Below are 22,015 nucleotides of genomic sequence, written 5' to 3' on the forward strand. Positions count from 1 at the left end.
GTTGAAGTAGAGCACAAAGCCTTTTGGGCAGTGAAGGAGTGCAACATGGGATTTGAGAAAGCCGAAGCTGAAAGGAAGTTGCAACTGCAAGAATTAGAAAGCCTTCGCCTAGAAGCTTATGAGAACTCAAGGTTGTACAAGGAAAAGATGAAGGTTGTACATGATAAGCACATCAAGAGGAGAGAGTTCCAACCGGGGGACTTAGTCCTCCTTTACAACTCCAGATTGAGGCTCATGCCAGGCAAGTTGAGATCAAGATGGGACGGCCCGTATAGAGTAGAGAAGGCTGAGCCATACGGAGTTTTCCGCCTGAGTCATCCTTCAAGCTCTGAATTCATCAAAGTCAATGGACATCGCTTAAAGCTTTATCATGGTGAAAAGATGAAGAATAAGAAGGAGCTAGAGATCTTCCTCTTGGAAGATCCACCCACAGCAGAAGACTAAGCTAGTGGAGCGTCCAACTTAAGGACGTTAAAGCAAAGTGCTGGGTGGGAGACAACCCACCATGGTATGATCGTTTTTTTCTTTTTTCTTAGTTTTCTTTTTCAATAACTCTTCTCCGTACTAGTGCATATAGTTTGCATTTTCATATTGCATAAAAAAAAGAAGAAGAAGAAGAGACAGGAGGAAAGCGGCATGTGACGCAACAGCTTCACCGACGCATCCGCGTCGTATTGACCCTAGGAAGAAAAGCAAACTCAACAGAGAGTCACACGAAAGGGCGCCTGGAGGCGTGCCTTTGGCACAACTTGATCTACGCGACCGCGTCCCCGACGCGTCCGCGTCATGTGGGAAAAATGCCTCCCACGCGTGCCCTGAAAATCGACGTAAGAAAGGGTGTATGGCAGAATGTTACGCTGGACCGGGGCTGGAATGATGCTAGTCGCACAAGCCTTACCACGCGAACGGGTGCCCCCACGCGTCCGCGTCATTTTCCAGTCTTGGCCTTTCACGTGATCGCGTTCACCACGCGAACGCGTCACCTTGAAATTTGGCAACAATGAATTTCGAACAGAGAGTTGTGCGAGCGCGAGGCTGCCCTCGCGCCAGTAGCACAGAACGAGTCACGCGTCCGCGTGACCGACGCGTCCGCATCGATTCATATACGCACTTTTCGTGCGAACGCGTTACCCACGCGTCCGCGTCACCTACGCCGCACATCTTATCCAAATCTGCCAAAATATCTTATCTTTTTCTTCCCTGAACCCTACTTTTTCTTTTCCCTTCTTCTTCCCCCTTCCTCTTCCTTCTTCCTTCTTTCTCACTTTCTACTTTCTCTCTCTCACCACCATTATCAAGGTTTTTCTTTTCTTCTCCCCCCTTCCTTTTCTATTCTTCCTCTTATTTTTATGTTCTATTATTCTTTTTCTTTCTACTTTCACTATCCTTGTTTTCTTTTTCTTTCTTCCTCTTTTTATTGGTGTTGGAAATTTATTTGGGTCATTATTTCTTTTATTTTGCTTGTGGATTGTTACAGAATTGTTTGACAATTATATATTAATTTTTAAGGGTTACTTTCATGTCCAATTTAATACTTTTAATAGCTTATTCACCATGCATGCTATGTGTTTGTGAAAACGCCCGTATGGCATTGTGCACTATTTTTAGATTTCTTTTCTTCTAATACTCTAAATGCTTGCTTTTTACAAAACCCTTTTTATATTATATTATTTAAATATAATTGTTCTTACAAACAGGTTATTAATTTGAAAGGCTTGGTAATCTAACTTGGACATTGAATGCTTGATCTACGCTACTCATGCCTTTGCCGGCATGCCAATAAACACCTTGTATTTAACTATCATCATATGCACTTGCTATATTTCCATTGATGATCTTTCACATGTAGTCATGACCATGCGTTAATATCATTCATCTTTAATGTGCCTTGATTACCACCTTTCCCGTTCTCTTCCTTGACCTAACCCTTGAAGTTTTAACATCCTTACTCTTTCCCTTTCAGGATGGCCACCAAGAAAGGAAAAGAGAAAGCTACTCCCAAACCACTAGCAAGAAGAGGAACAAAAAGAGCATTAGTGGCAGAGCCATCTTCAACTGCAGTCAAGCCCTCAACAAAATGAATTAAGAGGATTATAAAGGTCGATGAAAAAGAGAAAGCCTTCCCAGCAAAGGACACTGTGCAATTTCCCAACCGCTACTGTGTGCAGATGTTTCCCATCCTGGCAGCAAGAAATTACAACAACGAATACCTGCTTATCCTCCCGACCCGTATTGTTGAATTTGTTGATCCGCTAATCGAACACAGACACTGGGGATTCCTACAAAGACAGCCACGACAGGTTAATCTCTCATGGGTAGTCGAGTTCTACTCTAATTTCCACTTGCCAACCCTGCAGTCTGTCTATATCCGTCAGAAGCAAATCCCCATTACAGAAGAGGCCATTCAACGAGCTTTGGATCTTCTCCCTACTCCAGAAGAACTGGACGCATTTCAAGAGGTCGCACTCAAGCACCAGACGTACCAATTTGACTGGGACACTGTTCTCAGAGTTATCGCACTACCTGGCAGCATATGGATTTATGGATACCATCGTTCCCGACCTAAGGGAATATCAGCTTCTGCACTTACCTTGGAGGCTCGCGTATGGGCACAAATTATGTCCCACTACGTCTTACTATGGCACTCATGAGTCCTCTTTCACTGCAGACATGGCCGTTTTACTATGGTACATCCTTACAGACCAGCCTCTAAACCTACTAAGACACATTCGGAATGCCATGGGACACATACAGATTGCGGGCAACTTACCTCTTCCCGCCTTGGTCTCAGATCTTGTCTCAGCAGCCGGAGTCTCCTACAGAGCTGGAGACACCAAAGCCATGCTTCCACGGGATGATCAGTACGTCCCTAACGGAAAATATCTCAGGCCACCAACAGCCACTACCAGCCAGCAGAACAAGCTGCAGACATTCCCCCTTCCACACCACAAGCACCTTCAACAAGTCAGCTACTCCATCAAATACTAGAGAGGTTGGACCGACAAGACCAGAAAGCGAAGCTACGAGAGCGCCGCAACCAGCGCTGTTTCAAATACCTCAAGGAGCTACTCACAGGCATCCACAGACCTGAAAAAGACTCAGACACTCCGGACTCCACTTCCTTTACCAGCACAGGGAGCCATGACGGTCCCGACTGTGGAGATACTACTACCAGCCCACCTTTGTTCCTGACAGATGGCACCGAGGACGGTGCAAAGCCTTAAGTGTGGGGAGGTCGGTCAGTACCTGACTTCCGGAGGTAATTTCTCTTCCTTAACACCAATAAAATAGAATATTTAGTTAGTTTTTCAACTTTTTTGTTTTAAAATATGATAGATTGCATAGTAATAGGTTAATTGCATGCATGTTCTACTTGATTGAAAGGATAATAAGTTTCTCCTAAGACCTGAATCTTTCACTAATTTAAATCAAAACCCTTACGTTAAAATTGTTTGAAGTTGTAATTGGAACATGGTTTTTGAGCTAAAGAACACACAACCTGTGAGACTTTGAGCCTAAATACATGGTTACATTATTTAACCATAACTATTTTATTCTTGTGTGTTTATTTCTCTATGATTGCAATTTGAATTTTGTTTTATCCTATATGTCCATTATTTAGTGTATTTACATGCTTGCATATGATCGAGGCCATTATTTGTTTAGCTCACTTATCCCAAATAAGCCTACCCTTTTAATTACCTTTGTTAGCCACTTTGAGCCATTTTAATCCCATTTGTTCTACATTTTACCACATTACTAGTCTTAAACAGAAAAACAATTAAATATCCCTATTGAATCTTTGGTTAGCTTAAGATAGAAATTGTGTGTTAATTGAGTTTGGGAAGATTGTGGGAACAAAGGTTAATAAAGGAATGCGTCATGATAAGATAATGGGAATTTGGGTACCTACTCATGTGAAACTATAAAAGAAAATTGAAAATCTATGTGCATTGATAAGCTATGTTTATTTTTATGTTCAAAAAAATAAAAATAAAAAAATAAAAAAAATTTATAATATTTTAGTAAATAAGGGGACAAAATTACCCCAATGATAAGTTAAAGTACAACAATCAATGCACATGTGATAAAATCAAAATAAAGGTTGATGCATGAGTATGGAATGTGAAAAGGAAATTCTGGGTAGCTAGGTATGAGATTTAAAGTTATATAGAATATACATATATGATCAGGTGAAAGCTTGGGTTAATTAAAAATTCAATTTATAAGCTCACCTAGCCATATATACCCTTACCTTTACCTTAGCCCCATTACAACCTTGAAAAGACCTCATGATGTTTGCATTGGTACATTAAATGTTGATTGGTTAGGTGAAGAACAAAAATTAGAAAGCATGATTAGAGAAGGATAGAGTGATTACCCTATACACTAGAGAGATTAGAGTGCACACACACCATCAGTGAGGGTTCAATGCTCAACTCCATGTCCCCTGCTTTCACAAGCTGTCTTCTTACAAATTTACTTGCTTTTATTGTATGATTTAAAATAGTGAAATCTGCTCTATGTTCTGTCTTAGAAAACTTATTTATTTTAATTAGATAGACAAAATCATATAGTTGCATTCATGTATATAGGTTGCATTGCATTGCATGAGTCTTACATACCCCTATTCATTCATTTTTGCCTCCTTCAACTAAGCATGAGGACATGCTAATGTTTAAGTGTGGGGAGGTTGATAAACCATTATTTTATGATTTATATTGTGTTTAATTGAGTGGTTTTATCAAGTCTTTCACCCACTTATTCATATGATTTGCATGTATTCACAATTCCTTCCTAAAATTGTTCTATGATTGAAAACTTGCTTCCTAAAGATCTTTTAATTGAATATTTTTTTTATTCTCCTTTATACCATTCGATGCCATGATCTGTGTGTTAAGTGTTTCAGGCTTCATAGGGCAGGAATGGCTTAGAGAATGGAGAGGAAGCTTGCAAAGATGGAAGGAACACAAGAAATTGAGGAGATGACCAGCGAGAAGTGACGCGGGTGCATGGCTCACGCGACCGCGCGAAATAGAGGAAATCGCAGTGACGCGCTCGCGTGCCTGACGCGAACGTGCGGATTGGAAGCTGCATGAGTGACGCGAATGCATGGACGACGCGCACACGTGGCACGAAAAATGCTGAGTGACGCGAACGCGTGGACGACGCAGTTGCGTGGCGTGCGCGATCTGCAGAATTTGCAAAATTCGCTGGGGGCGATTTTGGGCCATGATTTGACCCAGTTTTCGGCCCAGAAAAGCAGATTAGAGCCAGGGAACATGCAGAGACCAGACGACGACATTCATTCTGCATAATTTTTAGTTTTAGATCTGACTTTACTTCTCCTCTAGGTTTTCTCTCTACACATTCATAGTTCTTAGGATTTTGTTTTCATTGCTTTTTGGATTAGGATATTGAGAAGAGTTATTACCTCCGCCAAGACTTCATCAATTCTAGTTTGTTTTCCTTACTTGTCACTTACTCTTTCATATCCTTAATTTGTTCAGAATTACTATTGGATTACTTTTAGAATTTATTAATACAAGAACTATTTTTATTTTTAATTGGCCTTTTTGATTATTATTTATCATGTCTTCCTTTACTTCCCTTTCTTATTTTGTGAAGTTTACATTCATAATGAGCGAGTAGTTCTCTAACTTGATTCAGAGTTGATTGAGAGGAGAACCTTGAGTTGGAATGCTCAAGAGTAAAATTGTAATTGGGTTTATTGTTGGATAGCTCTCTAGTCACTGACACTAATCCTTCCCAAGGGAGAGGATTAGAACTTATGAATAGAAGCAGACTTCCAACCAGCTTGACTTTCCTCTACCTAGTAAAGGATAACTAAGCAGAACAACCTTCAATTATCAATTAATCTTGGGAGGACTCCAACAAGAATAGAACTTCCGATTAATCTACTCCCGGTCAAGATTTTTCTTTAAATTACATAAATTCTCTGATTTAGTTTCCTGTTTATCAAACTCAAAACCATTTTGGAAAACATCTGATTAATAAAATAGCACATCTTTCTGCAACTCGTTGGGAGATGACCTGGGATTCATACTCCCAGTATTTTAATTCTAATTTTGTGACAACCCTTCTAAATTGATAAGCAGATTTTTGTTAGTTAAGAACTGTACTTGCAACGTATCTCTTATATTAATTTATTAATCCGCCAATTTCCGCCACGTCAGAGATTCCATGAGGTGTCAGAGGAAAGGAAGAATAGAAAGAGGAGGTAGAGAGGAGAATTCGAACTTATAGAGAGAGAGAGAGTCTGAATTATTAACAGAGGATGAGTGTTACTCCTTAAATAGAAGGAGGTGAGAAGGGGGGAGAGAATTTTTGAAAATAAATTTAAAAAGATTTTGAAATAATTAAAAGGAATTTTGAAAAAGTGGTTAATAGTTTTCGAAAATTAAAATTGAGAAAGTAATTAAGCGATTTTGAAATTAGAAATCAAAAAAATATGATTGAAAATTATTTTGAAAAAGATGTGGTTGAGAAGATATGATTGAAAAACAATTTAAAAAGATTTGATTTTTAAAATTAATGACTTGGCTAACAAGAAATTTAAAAGATATGATTCAAATATTAAACCTTTCTTAACAAGAAAGTAACAAACTTGAAATTTTTGAATCAAATCATTAATTGTTAGCAAGGATTTTCAAAAATAGTGAGAGAAAAATGGAAAAGATTTGATTTTGAAAAGGATATGATTGAAAAGATATGATTTAAAAAAGATTTGATTTGAAAAATTATGAAAATTTGAAAAAGATTTGAATTAAAAACTAACTTACCTCCCTTGTATCTTCCTGGCATTAAACGCCCAGAATGGTATCCATTCTGGCGTTTAACGCCCAAAATACTACCCTTTTGGGCGTTTAACGCCCAGCCAGGTACCCTGGCTGGCGTTTAAACGCCAGTTTTCCTTCCTCACTGGGCGTTTTGAACGCCCAGCTTTTTCTCTGTGATTCCTCTGCTGTATGTTCTGAATCTTCAATTCTCTGTATTATTAGCTTGAAAAGACATAATTTTTTAAAATTTTTTTAATTTTTAATGATGAGAAACAACAAAATGAAACTAATCATGGAAAACTAAGATCAAATAGACAATGCATGCAAGACACCAAACTTATAAATTTTCATATTAGAGACACTAACAAATTGAGAATGCATATGAAAAACAACAAAAGATACTAAACAAGAGAATTTAAAGATGAGACACAAGGAATTCATCAAGAACAACTTGAAGATCATGAAGAACAGTTCCATGCATGTGTTCTTCAAAAATTTTAAGAAAAATAAAAAAAATGCAATTGACACCAAACTTAAAATGTGACACTAGACTTAAGCAAGAAACACAAATTATTTTTTATTTTTATGATTTTATTAAATTTTTTTGGTATTTTTCGAAAATTATTTGGAAAGGGAAAATAAGGAATTCAAAATTCTTAATGAGAATTCCAGGAATCGTGCAATGTTAGTCTAAAACTCCGGTCCAGTAATTAGACATGGCTTATTAGCCAGCCAAGCTTTCAGTAAAAGCTTCGGTCCAAAACACTAGACATGGCCAATGGCCAGCCAAGCTTTAGCAGATCACTACATTCAACAGCAAGATTGATAGAAATCAACAAGCTCTTGTGATGATAAGTTGAAACCTCGGTCCAAAAGTTTAGACATGGCTTTACAGCCAGCCAGACTTCAACAGATAATCATGAAACTGTAGAATTCATTCTTAAAAATTTTGAAGGAGAATATAAATTTTTTTTTTGAATTTTTTGAAATTAAAAATAAAAAGCTTAAACATAAAATAAAATTACCTAATCTAAGCAACAAGATGAACCGTCAGTTGTCCAAACTCGAACAATCCTCGGCAACGGCGCCAAAAACTTGGTACACGAAATCGTGATCGCACACTTTTCACACAACTCCGTGCAGCTGACCAGCAAGTGCATTGGGTCGTCCAAGTAATGCCTTACGTGAGTAAGGGTCGATCCCACGGAGATTGTCGGCTTGAAGCAAGCTATGGTCATCTTGTAAATCTCAGTCAGGCGGATTCAAATGGTTATGGAGATTTGATAATTAAAAGATAAATAAAACATAAAAGAGGATATAGATACTTATGCAATTCATTGGTAGGAAATTCAGATAAGCGAATGAAGATGCTTTGTTCCTCCTGAACTTCTGCTTTTCCATTGCCTTCATCCAATCATTCATACTCCTTTCCATGGCAAGCTGTATGTTGGGGGATCACCGTTGTCAATGGCTACCGTCCGTCCTCTCAGTGAAAATGGTCCAAAATGCGCTGCACCGCACGGCTAATCATCTGTCAGTTCTCACTCATGTCGGAATAGGATCCATTGATCCTTTTGCGTCTGTCACTACGCCCAACACTCGTGAGTTTGAAGCTCGTCACAGTCATCTCATCCCAGATCCTACTCGAAATACCACAAACAAGGTTTAGACTTTCCGGATCTCAAGAATGCTACCAATTGATTCTAGCTTATACCACGAAGACTCTGATCCGAACCAGGAGGCTAAGAGATACACACTTAATCGAAGGTAGAACGGAGGTGGTTGTCAGGCACGCGTTCATAAGGGAGGATGATGATGAGTGTCACAGATCATCATATCCATCAGGTTGAAGTACGATTGAATATCTTAGAACAAGAATAAGCTTGAATTGAATAGAAAAAGAATAGTACTTTGCATTGATTCATGAGGAACAGTAGAGCTCCACACCTTAATCTATGGTGTATAGAAACTCCACCATTAAAAATACATAAGAACAAGGTCCAGGCATGGCCGAATGGCCAGCCCCCAAAACGTGATCAAGAGATCAAAAGATGATCCAAAGATTGAAAATACAATAGTAAAAAGTCCTATTTATAGAGAACTAGTAGCCTAAGGTTTATAGAAATGAGTAAATGATGCAGAAATCCACTTCCGGGACGCACTTGGTATGTGCTTGGGCTGAGCATTGAAGCTTTCACATGTAGAGACTTTTTCTGCAGTTAAACGCCAGCTTTTGTGCCAGTTTGGGCGTTTAACTCCAATTCTGGTGCCAATTCTGGCGTTTTACGCCAGAATTCTTTGGGTTGACATTGAACGCCAGTTTGGGCCATCAAATCTCAGGCAAAGTATGGACTATTATATATTTCTGGAAAGCCCAGTATGTCTACTTTCCAACGCAATTGAGAGCGCGCCAATTGGGCTTCTGTAGCTCCAGAAAATTCACTTCGAGTGCAGGGAGGTCAGAATCCAACAGCATCTGCAGTCCTTTTTCAGCCTCTGAATCAGATTTTTCCTCAAGTCACTCAATTTCAGCCAGAAAATACCTGAAATCACAGAAAAATACACAAACTCATAGTAAAGTCCATAAATGTGATTTTTATTTAAAAACTAATAAAAATATAATAAATATTAACTAAAACATACTAAAAATAATGCCAAAAAGCGTATAAATTATCCGCTCATCAATGTCATTTTCACTTTTCTGATGTCGACATTGCATTTGAATTCTACAATAGATATGCAAGGACAAGACGCTTTAGTGCTCGGAAGAATAGGACTAGGAAGAGTCGTGCGGACGTACTTAAGTTGAAGAATTTTGTATGTCATCGTGAAGGATTTAGACCGCAAAATAATTATGGCATTGGAAACTTTAAGAGAAAATCTACTCCCGAGACAAGGTGTGGTTGCGGTGCAATGATGGAGATTCGTCTAGATGCACCTAGTGGTCGTTGGTTTATTTTTTATTTTTCTGATGAACACAATCATCCGCTTCTAGATCCTCGTTTGACTGGATTGCTTCGTGGGCATAGATTCATGTCCGAGGCTGATATTGGCTACATGATTAACATGAAAAAGGGTGGGATTAGTGTTGGGCAGATATATCGGGCATTAGCAAATCAGGCAGGTGGCTACGAGTATCTCTCTTTCACGCAAAGGGACATGTACAATAAAATAGCAAAGCAGATGCGCCAGTTACCCGGTGATGCATATGCAGCTTTGAAGTATCTAGAAGATCGAGCAACAAATGACCATTTTTCTCTATTTTAATCATCACATGGATGTCGATGGTACTTTACGCAATTTATTTTATGTGATGGTCTCAGTAGGGCAGATTACTTATTATTTGGCGATGTGCTGGCTTTTGATGCTACCTATAAGAGGAATAAATATAGGTGTCCATTGGTTGCATTTTCTGGTGTCAATCAAACAATTATCTTTGCTGCTGCTTTAATTTGCGATGAGAAAAAAGACACATATAGGTGGTTGCTACAACAATTGAAGATGGCAATGAATGTGAAAGCACCTGTTTTGGTTATCACGGATGGTGATCTATCAATGAAGTTCGCCATTGAGAAAGAGTTTCCTAATGCACATCATAGATTATGTGCATGGCATCTGATTCGCAATGCAACAAGTAACATTGGCAAGCCCCAGTTTACCTCCATGTGTTAAAAAGTGTATGCTAGGCGAATTTGAAATTGATGTATTTCGTCAAAAGTGGTTTGAAATGGTTGAGGGATTTGGTGTAGAAAACAAGAATTGGGTCCTAGATATGTATAAAAAGAGACATTCATGGGTAACTGCACATATAAGAGGGAAGTTTTTTGCTGGTTTTTGGACTACTTCTCGGTGCGAGGGATTAAACTCAATCATTGCAAAGTATGTCAATTCAAGGTACAATCTGGTTGAGTTCATTCAACACTTTAATCGATGTGTCGACCATATTCAGTGGAAAGAGGTCCAGGCTGACCTCGTATCTGTGAATGGGAGACCCAATATGCAAACCTATTTTCAACAGTTAGAGAGGAGTGCTGCCAATGTTTACACCCTATCAGTATTTTATATGTTCCAACCAATCCTTGTATGACCTGCATCAATGAAGGTAATAAATATGAGGCAAACTGGCTCTTATGTGATTTACTCTGTCGGTTTGGGCTGAACGCCAAATGAGATGTGGCGTGTATTCTGTTGTGACATTGAGATAGAATTGAATTGTTCATGTATGAGAATGGAATCATTTGGCATACCTTGTGAACACATAGTTTGCGTCTTGGTGCATAAAGATATAAAAGAGTTACCAAGGTCATTAGTCTTGCCTCGATGGACCAAGACTGCCAAATTAGGTTTGCAAAATACAATCGGATTTCATTGGAATTCTTTGATGCTAAGTCAATACGGTTGTTTGATGGATTGGTTTATACAACTAGGCAACTTTGCTTCCCAAGATAACGAGAAATTTATCTTTACACGGGAAATGGCTATAAATTTGTTGAAACAATTTAAGGAGGAAGATGCTACACAAAAAGAGTTGGTCAATGATGTAGATAGTGTAAGAGATTATGTGCAAGTGAATACTTCCGGAGCTGGGCTTGCAACCAATGATCTGGGACATAACATGGCAAGGGACCCAAGAATATGTAGGACAAAAGAGGGGCTTCACAGTCCAATAAAAGAAAACATCGATGTGGACAGTGTGGCATGGAGGGCCACAATTGAACAACTTGTCGTGTTCGTCGTGGCATTTCACAGTTAGAAGGCCGTAGAAATGACACATTTGATAATGATTTGGATGATCACATGAACATTGAAGATGATTCACTAGTAAGTACTTTTACCAATGAGGTATGACAAAGTTTTAATTACTGCTTATTAGCTAGTACTAATGATATTATGTTGTTGATATTATAGGTATATGATGAGAATGCTTCGTACAGTAGCAATGAAGTGCTGTAATAAGGTATAATTAATGGTTTAAGTTTCTGGTATTCTCTAATTTTTATTTTATTTAGGATTGGTGTTTTTTTAATTTATTTTTGTTATATTTAATCTTATTGGAATTCAGCTTTTGCGATGGTTGTAATTGTTCGTGTTTATGATTAAAGGTTGAGGTTTGTACTCTTATTATGGCTTGAGGCTAGTTTATGGCGAATCATTTCATGGTTCTTTTGCCTTTAGGTAGTGATTGCCAAGAAGAGTTCACACAGCTGGCAAAGACTCAAAATTCATCCCAAAAAGACATCGGGTGGAGTGAGGGGCTCATTCGGTAGTGGTAGTGATTGCTAATTCATAGTAGGTAAATCAAATTGGGGACTTTGCTTTGCATTCTCTTTGGTGTATCATTGAATTGACTCTGAGCTGGACCAAAATCCATGTCATTGACACCCATTCTTAGGATAATATTTGCGGTATTACACTTTTTTGGTGGATCCAAAATATTCTAGAAGTTTAATCCTGTTGTCCATTAAATAGAATCATGTAGATTGCATTATCTGGTTTGCATATATTGGGAGTTGCAACATTCTTTGGCTATAGCTAGTCTGCCGGTTTATGGCAGCCAAAGCCTCTATTTGCAGTTCTCTGCTGTCCAATTCTCTATATGCCTTATGTTACCACTAATTTTTGAGTGTCGAGAATATGTTTGAATTAAAGGTAGTTGCAAGTATCCATCACCTTTGGTGTGGCACATAATATTATTATTGCTGAAAGTCAATATCTTTACGTAATTATGTATGAAATGATGTAAATCTAATCCAAAATTCACTTATCAGAAAACATGGGTTCCACAAACTTCTTTTTCCTCAGATTATGGCTAGAGTATGATGCGATTTTGTTGCTGAAATCCTATTAAGAAAAGAAATGTTTATTTTTTGATCCCTCTCTCTAGCTTTGATAGAATTATAGCTTAATCTGTTAAAACTTTACAACCTTTGGAGTTTCAGGTGTTTTGGTTTCATTTGAATCATGCTTAACTATGGCTAGATGTCTTTCTAAATTAACTGATCCAATTCCATGCTTGCTGATTGCAGTAACATTTCCTCTTAAAATTTGTGTGCTGAGAACTAGTGAGGATTCTCTTGAAGTGCCTTCAAATCCCAAATAAGAGGACTAGTGACAAAGGTGCTATTGAGACAAAGCATCAAGTTGAAAGAAAAAAGATTGTTGTGTCAAATAAGAGTGAGCCAAAACAGAATTTGTAGCTAATTGATTTTGCAGCACAGCTCAGAGATCAAGTAGGGAGCAAAAGCCTAGCCCAGCTAATTCTCTTTTTTCCTTTTTAACTTTTAACCTTGGTCTCTCCCACCCTCGCTAATAATTCATGTAAAGCTATGGAATTTGATATAGATTTTGTTGTCGGCTTGATGGTCAGATATCCATGTTGGATGCGATGGACTTTGGTACAAAATGTCCAAGGGAATAGAAGATTGATAAAAAGAGATTCTGTTAAGTGATTTTTTATACACCTTTTTGTGGGATGAATCTTTTTTAGCACCCTTTATGTGCTTGTGATGAAAACTTAGAGCTTAATAGTGATTTAATATTCAGTTTGTGATAGGACTAGGTTTTGTGGTGTGAATGGACCTGGATTCCAAATGAGTCTTTCGACGAGGAGGTAGCTGGGCTGAAATGGCCGAATTGGGAATAATTTGCCGACCCAAATCAGAAACTGAATAATGAGCATGTTTAGTGAATGAATCATTATTATCTAAATTTCAAGATTTCAAGTAATTTTGTTGTTATAGTTGTGAAATACATATTATACAATTTATTTTTTTACTTTAATAAAGAAGAGCTCATCGTAAAAAAATTGAAAAAAAATGAGGTAAATAACACTGATGATTTTGAGTTTTATTCAGAATTATAAGTTCTTAATAGGATAACAAAAAAGTGATACACAATGAGAGAAATAAAAAATTCATAATTAAAAAATTCGTCTATTTTAGTAAGTCTAACAAGAAGACATGAATAATTCTTTCCAATTTCAGTAAAGATGCTATGGGTGTATCATAAGCCACCATAATTGAAACCTCTCGTTAACATCTGTCCGTATCTAATTCCAATCTCCGGTGACGAAATCCAATACTAAATACATTCTACTCCTTTCCTCATGCAGCTGTAATTTATTTTACTAAACGTTAACACATGTATTAGTGTAATTAAAGAGCAAAATTCTCTATGTTAAAAGTTACCTTTGGGGGGACCACATGAGTGAATTCTTGTTGCAAATCCATCCATTGCATAACCCATACAACTGAATCATTGTTGTGTAAAAATGTATCATGTAATACAACATAAGGTCGTCAAAGGCAATATATATATAAAATTAAATAACTAACAATTTGAATAATTACTTATTTGTGCACCTAGGATTACCTATTGCCTTACGGACTTCCCAACCCTCGAAACTCACTATTTCTTGTATACCACACTCTGCATACTTTTCTGAAAATATTATTTCAGAAAGAGCCACTCCCTGTAATCAGAATATTATGCTTTATTATTCGAAGTAATGTTATTATTAGCTTTGTTTCTATAGTAGGAGAACTTACTATATTTCTAATATGATGCTTGTGTGGTTCATCATCTTCAACCTTACAGTGAGAGTCTAAATGATAAAGTATTTTGTCAGGAATGATCATTACCATTAGATACCAGTGATCGTTCTCTTTGATTGGGACATATATCTGTATAACAAATAGGATGTAATATGTATAAGTACAAGTTTGAGTACTTTTTATTATAATAAAAATATTCCAATAATTAATGAGAATTTACAAATTGAAGGTCACAGGTTGGTGGCATATAATGTGCATATTTTTTCAGTAGGTCATGATCCTCCATATGTAACAACACGTTATCCTACGTATGTTTGAGCACAATGGTTATTTATTTTACTTAGTTAAAATGAGCAAATCAAGATTTTGACTTATTGAAAATGATGGTAGACGGGACCAAACATTCTTTAATTTGGTCATACTAATATTTGATGTTATCTTCAATGCCATCAGCTTTATTACTAGTTCAGACACTTGCTTTCCAGGTACGACACAGAACAGATCTTCTCTAGTTACAGTTGTATCGTGAATATGAACCAAATCCTCTCTAACACAAAGCCACCATGTTAGCCACAGAGATAACTAAAACTAAAAATAAAAGATAACAAAAAAAATGCTCACGTTATATCATTATCAGTAGCAAAGATGTACATAGCCATATTAACCAAATCCTCACTCAACCTCATATCTTGTGGTAGTTTGAATGAACAATTAAGATTATGCACAAAACATAGAGGTTATCCACAATATACGTATTTGAATACTATGCCAATAAAATATTTTTAACTAAATAAAATACCTTTGGGATAGAAGTTGACTTGAAAGCCATTATTTTTGTTTCGCAGAGCTCGTTAACCGTGCGTTGTCTGTGGTGAAAGTTAAAGGCCCTTTGCGTACTCTAGTTTCTGCCATCTTGCTTGATAGTTGACCTTTGTGCTCAAGTTTTGGCATTTTAGCTGGTCGTGCAAATGCTATGTTTTGGATAGATGGTGGATTATTGACTCTTGCCAATTTGTCCTTTTGCCTTACAAACGTACTCGGATGTTCTTGCACAGTTTTGAGTTTTGCTATTTCTTTGAAAACCCAATCTTGACTTTGGCTTCGATTTCTCTTCTCCATCCAGCCATGTTTATGTCCCTTTGGAGAACGATGGTGGCAGATTGTGCGAAATCTCAACGTCCTTATTTTCGTCGGATAAATCCGTAAACACACAATCTTCGGACTTTACTTGCAACGGACAAGAGTTCTTCTTTGTTACATCACCATAGGATTTATCCTTCAGCTCATATAGATCCGTATTGTCGAATTTCTCATGATGCTTCTCATCAGTTTTACATTAAAAGGCAGTTAGTTTATCAAGTAAATTTTTCACCATCCACATTGCTTTCTCCATTTCATCAACTCTCTTGGATAAAGACTATATTATAAAAAGAAAATTAGCATTGGTATATATAAATAACATTGTAATTTATCATGAGTTGGATATATTACCTCTATTGCATGTAGTATTTGTTTCAACGAAAAATTTTCAATAATTTCCATCGAAGAAGATCCAATGTGATCGTCTACTACTTTTTCTTCCATTACTCTACTAGATTGTAATTTTAGTTTTAGTAAAGATAGTTAATAGTGTTCTATGCTTAAGTGTTTATATATAAGAATAAGATTATGTTTCACACAACTAATTCTCGTTTAATAATTTAAATATGATAACCAATAATTTATAATTTAACTTTAAATTAAAAATCAAAATTTATCCAAAATTTATCAACTTTCCACGCCCAAAATTACTATCCTTTTCTTTTTGATTAAAATAATAATAAATTTGAGGTTATATTTTAAATATTAGCCTTTTAAAAAACATAAAATTAGATTATTTTATATAATCTTATTATTCTTAACTTCTTTTTATCTTTCTCAAATTAGATAACTTTTTTTTTTTAAAAAAATAGAAATAAAATATTTTAAAATTTGTATTATTTTTATCTTATCTTATCTTTTATAACCAAATTTGCTATATATTCATCCTAAGGGGTTATATGATAAAATACAAGACAAAATACTGAGTGAGTAGTAAAAGATTATTCCAATGAAAACTATGTAGGTCAAAAATATGTTTAACAATCTAACAAAAAGGATAGAAAACTTAGAATCGGTCATTCATGTTCTACACCAAAAGATTGATGTGATCATGGCACAACAGATAACTTCCACAGATAGTAGTTTGATATTGGATCCTACTATAGTTGTGCAATCTTCGAAAAGTACAAAAACTAGTAGCGATCTTACTAGTATCCTGCCAATTCAACCCAAAAAGTTATTCCACTTGGATATTACTCGTGAAGCAACAACTCCACCTAATGGACAACCACATGTTAGAATAGGAGTTGTACTGCCAAAGGTAACCTTTTTTTTCTTCTTTCTTTTACTTTTTTTCTTTTTTCTTTATTTTTTAGTGTAATCTTGAAACTATTTTTTTTAACTACAGTGGTGGACACTTATTGCATTTGAGCCTACACCTTCGATGATGTTAACCAATTCTCAAGCTGATGTTACAGCCTATCTTTTTTCGAATACGTTAGATCCGTACGTATGATTTATGATTATGTGTAATATATAATAGTTTAAAAATTCTATGATTCTCCTAGCTAACCATTTTATGACTTTGGCAATTCTGAAGATTTGGTAATCTCAGATGAAAAAGGTTATAGAAGTACATTTAGATGTCTTGTGTCGGAAAAATGTGTCGAATCACGAGTAAGTATAGAGGTCAATGCATATTATACTTTTTCTTGTAATTATATTTTTAAGCTTCTATTTACCTATAAACATATTTTACATATAAATTTAACATATTGTAGGTTATAAATCTGGTTGCACTTATGATGACACGTGTATTTCGACGTAGGAATGAAGATCCAATTTGCTGGTTTATGCCTGAACATTTTGCAGTAAAGTTATCCCTATAATATTTCTAAATTATTAGTTAATATTTTTGTCTAATAGTTTGAGTGGATATACTAATTTATAAAGAAGTCATTTTTTCTAGACTAAACCATGCCATGTACTCACACGAGCAAAGTTTATAATTAAATTAGCAATTCAAAAGTAGTTGTTAAATTGAAAAGATATTTTCATTTACCAATATGTTTGTGTTTGCAGCGATATGCTTTAAGCGACAAATACAAACCGACCGAGGTTATATGTGATTTCCTTGGAGCTTATATATCACTGGAAGTTAGCCACGTCATTAGGGTACAAGTGACCAATTTGTTTCCCATTAATATACTATTATATTTTTTAATGTTTATAATGGTTTAAGGTTAATTGCAGGTTTTTATCCCTATCTATGAGGAACTACATTGGTATTTGGTTATTGTTGACTTTATGAGCTGTCAATTAATCTTATTGAATTCACTTCCTTGTGTTGGAAAACATCAACAACGCAAAAGGAACGCAATTAAAGTAGTAATTATTTGTTATAAATCAGTACTCAATCATCTAGAATCGCTTAACAATTTAATAATTTAAACAACCGTTTGTTATAACTGGTACTCTTAGTCAATTTAAATCATGTACAATTCACTCTTTTTTTGGGTCATGAATTCACTCTTGTACAGCAACTTATTTAGAAGCGATGTTAGATGATCATATTTTTTATGATTATAAAACTAAAATTGTAGATTGTTCCACTTTTTGGCCTATCACACCTTTTGGCCTACCCACTCAAAAAAATAGATTGTAAGTCTAATATTTAAATTCTTTTTTTTTAAATATCATAACTGGTTCAATAGTTTATATCTTATATGTATATAATAACTATTTGTTGAATGCTTTATATCTTAGGAATGATAGCGGAGTTTGGGTAACCAGTTGGATGAGAGAATGTACTTTACAAGATTACTTCAATATTCAGGTAATATTTATAACAAAGTATTTTTAACATAACTTTTTCAACATACTTCTAATTAGAACTATATTGTTGGTGCTCTAAGCAGATTAACGACTCCACACGAATGAGACTTGCTGTGGATCTGGTTTTAGAGGAGTACAACGATTTGGTTCTCGTAATCCAAGAAAATGGTTGGCAATATAGGAACAAGGTGGAAGCAGAGCATGAAGACATTTGGGAGTGAGGAATTATCCAAGAAAATTCAAATTTCATTAGGTTGGATTTGTGATTTATTTTGGGCTTGAAGATGAGAATTAAATTCTCAAAAGATTTTAAATTCATGTAATTTTTATGTTTTAAAAGTAAGAAAAAAATTTAATTCTCAAGAAAATTCTAATTTTATGCTTTCTAAACACATTCTTAATCTTTATCCTTACTTACACAAAAAAAATCTTTATCCTTACTTCATCCCGCATTAACAAGTTCCTTCATAAACAATTATTAGAATATCAATCCAATTTCTCAATCAAATTCAACGAAAATATCATTAGCCTTAACAATTCTGTAAGAAAAAACTTGGGGCACTGTAATTACGATAAATTGATTAAATTCATTTCCTAAGAGTTTAATTCACGATTGTATTGAAGTGGCAATCCACTATCTAAACAAGTGTAACTCAATTATGATAATAACATTGTTGCCTCATTCTCCAACTGACGGTAAATCACACATACATATACAAAGTACGTCAAGTTCCCGTATGTTTTGTCCGAAAGCTCCCTTACAGTTGCTGAGGTTTGGAAATCATTTTCAGCAACATGGTAATGGCATTCAATTTCAATGGTTTGAAACGGGAAAATGTCTAGGTAAAAGCTTATAAAAGCAAGAGAACCAATAGCGAGCACAAAGAATAAATCCATTTTACACATGAAATTATGCCTAGTAGATTTCCATCTCATATCATACTATAATAGTCATCTTCATCACTCATCCCCATGAAACACAATATGACTAAAACACACACGAAGAACGATGAAAGCTCCATTGCAAAGGCTCCCCAACCAATAACACCAGAATGCTTTAGAATGCTTTAGAATGCTTGGAATGGCAATGCTTCCAATAGTTGAGAATCCAGTTAAGAACTTGGCTAAATTCACCTAGCTGTTCCATCATTCATCAGACCACAAAAAAAAAAGCTAAATGATTAATAACCCTAGCTCGGTATACAATCTTATCTTTTTTTTCTTTTTAAATTGTTTTTCAATTAATGCTTGAATAATAACAGTTTACCTGCTATCAGATTCAGAAAATACAGAAGAACCATTAGACCCCACAAAGAACAGCAGTGGCATTGGGAGTAGCACATATGTTATAGCTGCAAGAAAACAAAACACCAAATGTAATAACAAACCAGGAATGTTCGGTCACATTAACATCTCATTCCCTTAAATCTTCAAGAAAAAAATACAGAGATGCTTTATCTCACCACTTAGCATCGGCCACCAATTATTATACAAAGCACATGCTTGTCACATAACACAGATGCAACTAGGTAAGCAATAATTACTTCGTTACCAATAAGATGTGATGCATTTATTAACAATAAGAAGAATACAGACCAAAATTTGCAAGACAATTCCCCCAGAGACTAAGATTGCCAAAAAGGCAAGTTTTCCCGTGCTCAGGCAAGAACGCAGATATCCTGGTAAGTCTGCTGTAACACCCTACCATACAAAGCTTTACGCTTAAGTCGTAAAACAGAGGTGATATGGTATTATGACCTCTAAAATAAAATGAGTAAATATAATAGCAGAAGAGTTATAATATGCTAGGAGCCTTGAAGAATAAAGGAAATAAAAAATTGCAAAATAAAAGCGCAACGCTCAAGGAACAAGTTGACTTGCGTGCTAAGAAAACCATAACTACTAAACATAAGATGACAGAAGTAGGAATAGAGTGCCAAAGATACCAAATAACAAGCTCCTAACTCAGCCCGCGAAGTTAAAACTGGACAGAGAATATTTACATATATATACATACATATCCAAAACCCAAAGTACATATACATAATCCTGCCTCTCCATAAACCTCTAAGAGGATCAAAAAGAACAAGTTAAGCAGAGGGAAAGCTAAGTACATATTTATATATATTTGTACAACAAAATTACCCAGTAACCCCTCCGCTTTAAGAGTCCAGACGCCTAACGAGATGGCTCCCGACCTGCATCTGAAAAACAACAACATAGTATGGAATGAGAACCGGAGGTTCTCAGTATGGTAAAGGTGCCACCAAATAATATATAAGGTCCTCGGAATGCCAGAGGCAATCCTAGAACGCCGACACTCAGATTATAGAGCTTAAAGTATTAAATAGAAGCCATAAAAGGTGGTTTTCTAAAAAATATTTAAACCTAACTTAATGTAACCTTAAATCTAAGTCCCATACTGCCATTCCTCCATACCTCTAACTTCGTCATGCATTTCCACTGACAAATAAATAGATAAAGGCAAACACAAGAAGGTTACAGTTATTACAGGTAACAAAGTACACATTTAGCATGGCAAATACATATAGGCACACCCAATTAAAGCACAAGCAAGTAGTTCAAGTAATATACATATGGTGCATGCCTGTCCTATGGCTGATGAGGCTCATCTGTCGGTTATCCAGCCAACCCGACAAGTCTGAATTGTACTTAGACTGTCCCCTGACGTGCATCCCCAAGAGTCTATGCATAGTTTTTCTCAAATAATCAATATTGCTCAATGGGGGTAACATTCCCGAGAATTTATATAGTGCCGGGTCACACTTACGTTGTAGGGTCAACAGAGTATCGAGTTTTCAACCTCACGTGGTGGCAAGCCACGGCACTTGATCCAGGGAATCTCGTATCTCAGATTATTCAAATTCATAGGCCATATAAATAATTCAATTATAATTCATCAACATCCACATCATTCTCAATCGCATCTCATTCATCATTATACGTCAATCATATTCAATCCTTATCCTTCATTATCACACCTCCCATTCTGTCCATCAATAGTTCCAATTCAAAACATAATTCATTCTTTTCCAAATGAATCAAACTTAAAACATGCTCATTTTCTTAATAACCCAAAATCAAACCATATAACCTTTGAATCTAAATCTTTTTAAATAATCATATAAACAAAATCTCTAATTTTTTTTATAAAATTTCAGCAGCATCTCCTCTAAAACTCGGACTTTGCCACCCTTTTCGGGTCCAAACCTGCATTCTTTTCAATTCAACATACCCTTCCTCATCATCATAACAATCACCACAATAAATCTACCTCAGATAAGCAATTATACTCATACAATATTCAAATCCAACAGCCAAAATTCAACTAAGAATCATAGTTCACAAATCCTAGGGTTTTAACACAAAATACCTCATTATCACAACAACCTCCACAATAGTTATACCTTAAATCAATAATTCACCAAATCACCAGTTAATCAACAAGCACCAAACCAACCATGTTCATCAACAGGATACTAAGCATTAAATATACACATGCAATCTAACTTATCCTATGGTCATCTAGCCTAAGTTTTCACAGAACATTATATATTAAATGCAAGAAACCTAAACCATACCTTGGCCGATTCCACGTAACGACCAAAGCAAATTATTTAAAACCAAGGCATCCCTTCAAAACTCAACTAATCAGCTTCCTTCAAGTTCCAGTATTCACAATTTCAAGCTCCAATTATTTATTCTCAACCTAATACACATTTATAA

At 35.8% G+C, this 22,015-nt stretch overlaps 1 protein-coding gene and 2 pseudogenes across 1 annotated transcript; 2 read left to right on the top strand and 1 right to left on the bottom strand.

The window, feature by feature from the left end:
- The first annotated feature begins 9,713 nt into the window (after positions 1-9,713).
- On the top strand, positions 9,714-11,601 carry LOC148574935 (protein FAR1-RELATED SEQUENCE 5-like; annotated as a pseudogene).
- A 4,943-nt stretch (positions 11,602-16,544) lies between these two features.
- LOC148574936 (uncharacterized) lies at positions 16,545-18,489 on the top strand. Its single transcript, XM_088505990.1, has 9 exons — positions 16,545-16,754; positions 16,842-16,942; positions 17,029-17,110; positions 17,215-17,304; positions 17,516-17,608; positions 17,687-17,831; positions 17,974-18,094; positions 18,200-18,269; positions 18,352-18,489. Exons 1-9 carry the CDS (start codon positions 16,545-16,547, stop codon positions 18,487-18,489), a joined length of 1,050 nt encoding a protein of 349 aa, XP_088362116.1.
- Positions 18,490-19,200: 711 nt separating this feature from the next.
- On the bottom strand, positions 19,201-20,722 carry LOC107628414 (vacuolar protein sorting-associated protein 55 homolog; annotated as a pseudogene).
- Between the last annotated feature and the right edge of the window lie 1,293 nt (positions 20,723-22,015).

Source organism: Arachis ipaensis, chromosome B2 (assembly GCF_059453495.1).
Source record: "Arachis ipaensis isolate K30076 ecotype BB chromosome B2, ASM5945349v1, whole genome shotgun sequence".
Lineage (NCBI taxonomy): Eukaryota > Viridiplantae > Streptophyta > Magnoliopsida > Fabales > Fabaceae > Arachis > Arachis ipaensis.

Bases quoted from the DNA above. Each gene is read 5' to 3' on its own strand.
- LOC148574936 (XM_088505990.1), top strand. From the start codon at position 16,545: ATGGCACAACAGATAACTTCCACAGATAGTAGTTTGATATTGGATCCT. The intron at 18,095-18,199 runs GTAAGTCTAATA...TTTATATCTTAG, and splicing joins CCCACTCAAAAAAATAGATT to GAATGATAGCGGAGTTTGGG. The intron at 18,270-18,351 runs GTAATATTTATA...TGCTCTAAGCAG, and splicing joins AAGATTACTTCAATATTCAG to ATTAACGACTCCACACGAAT.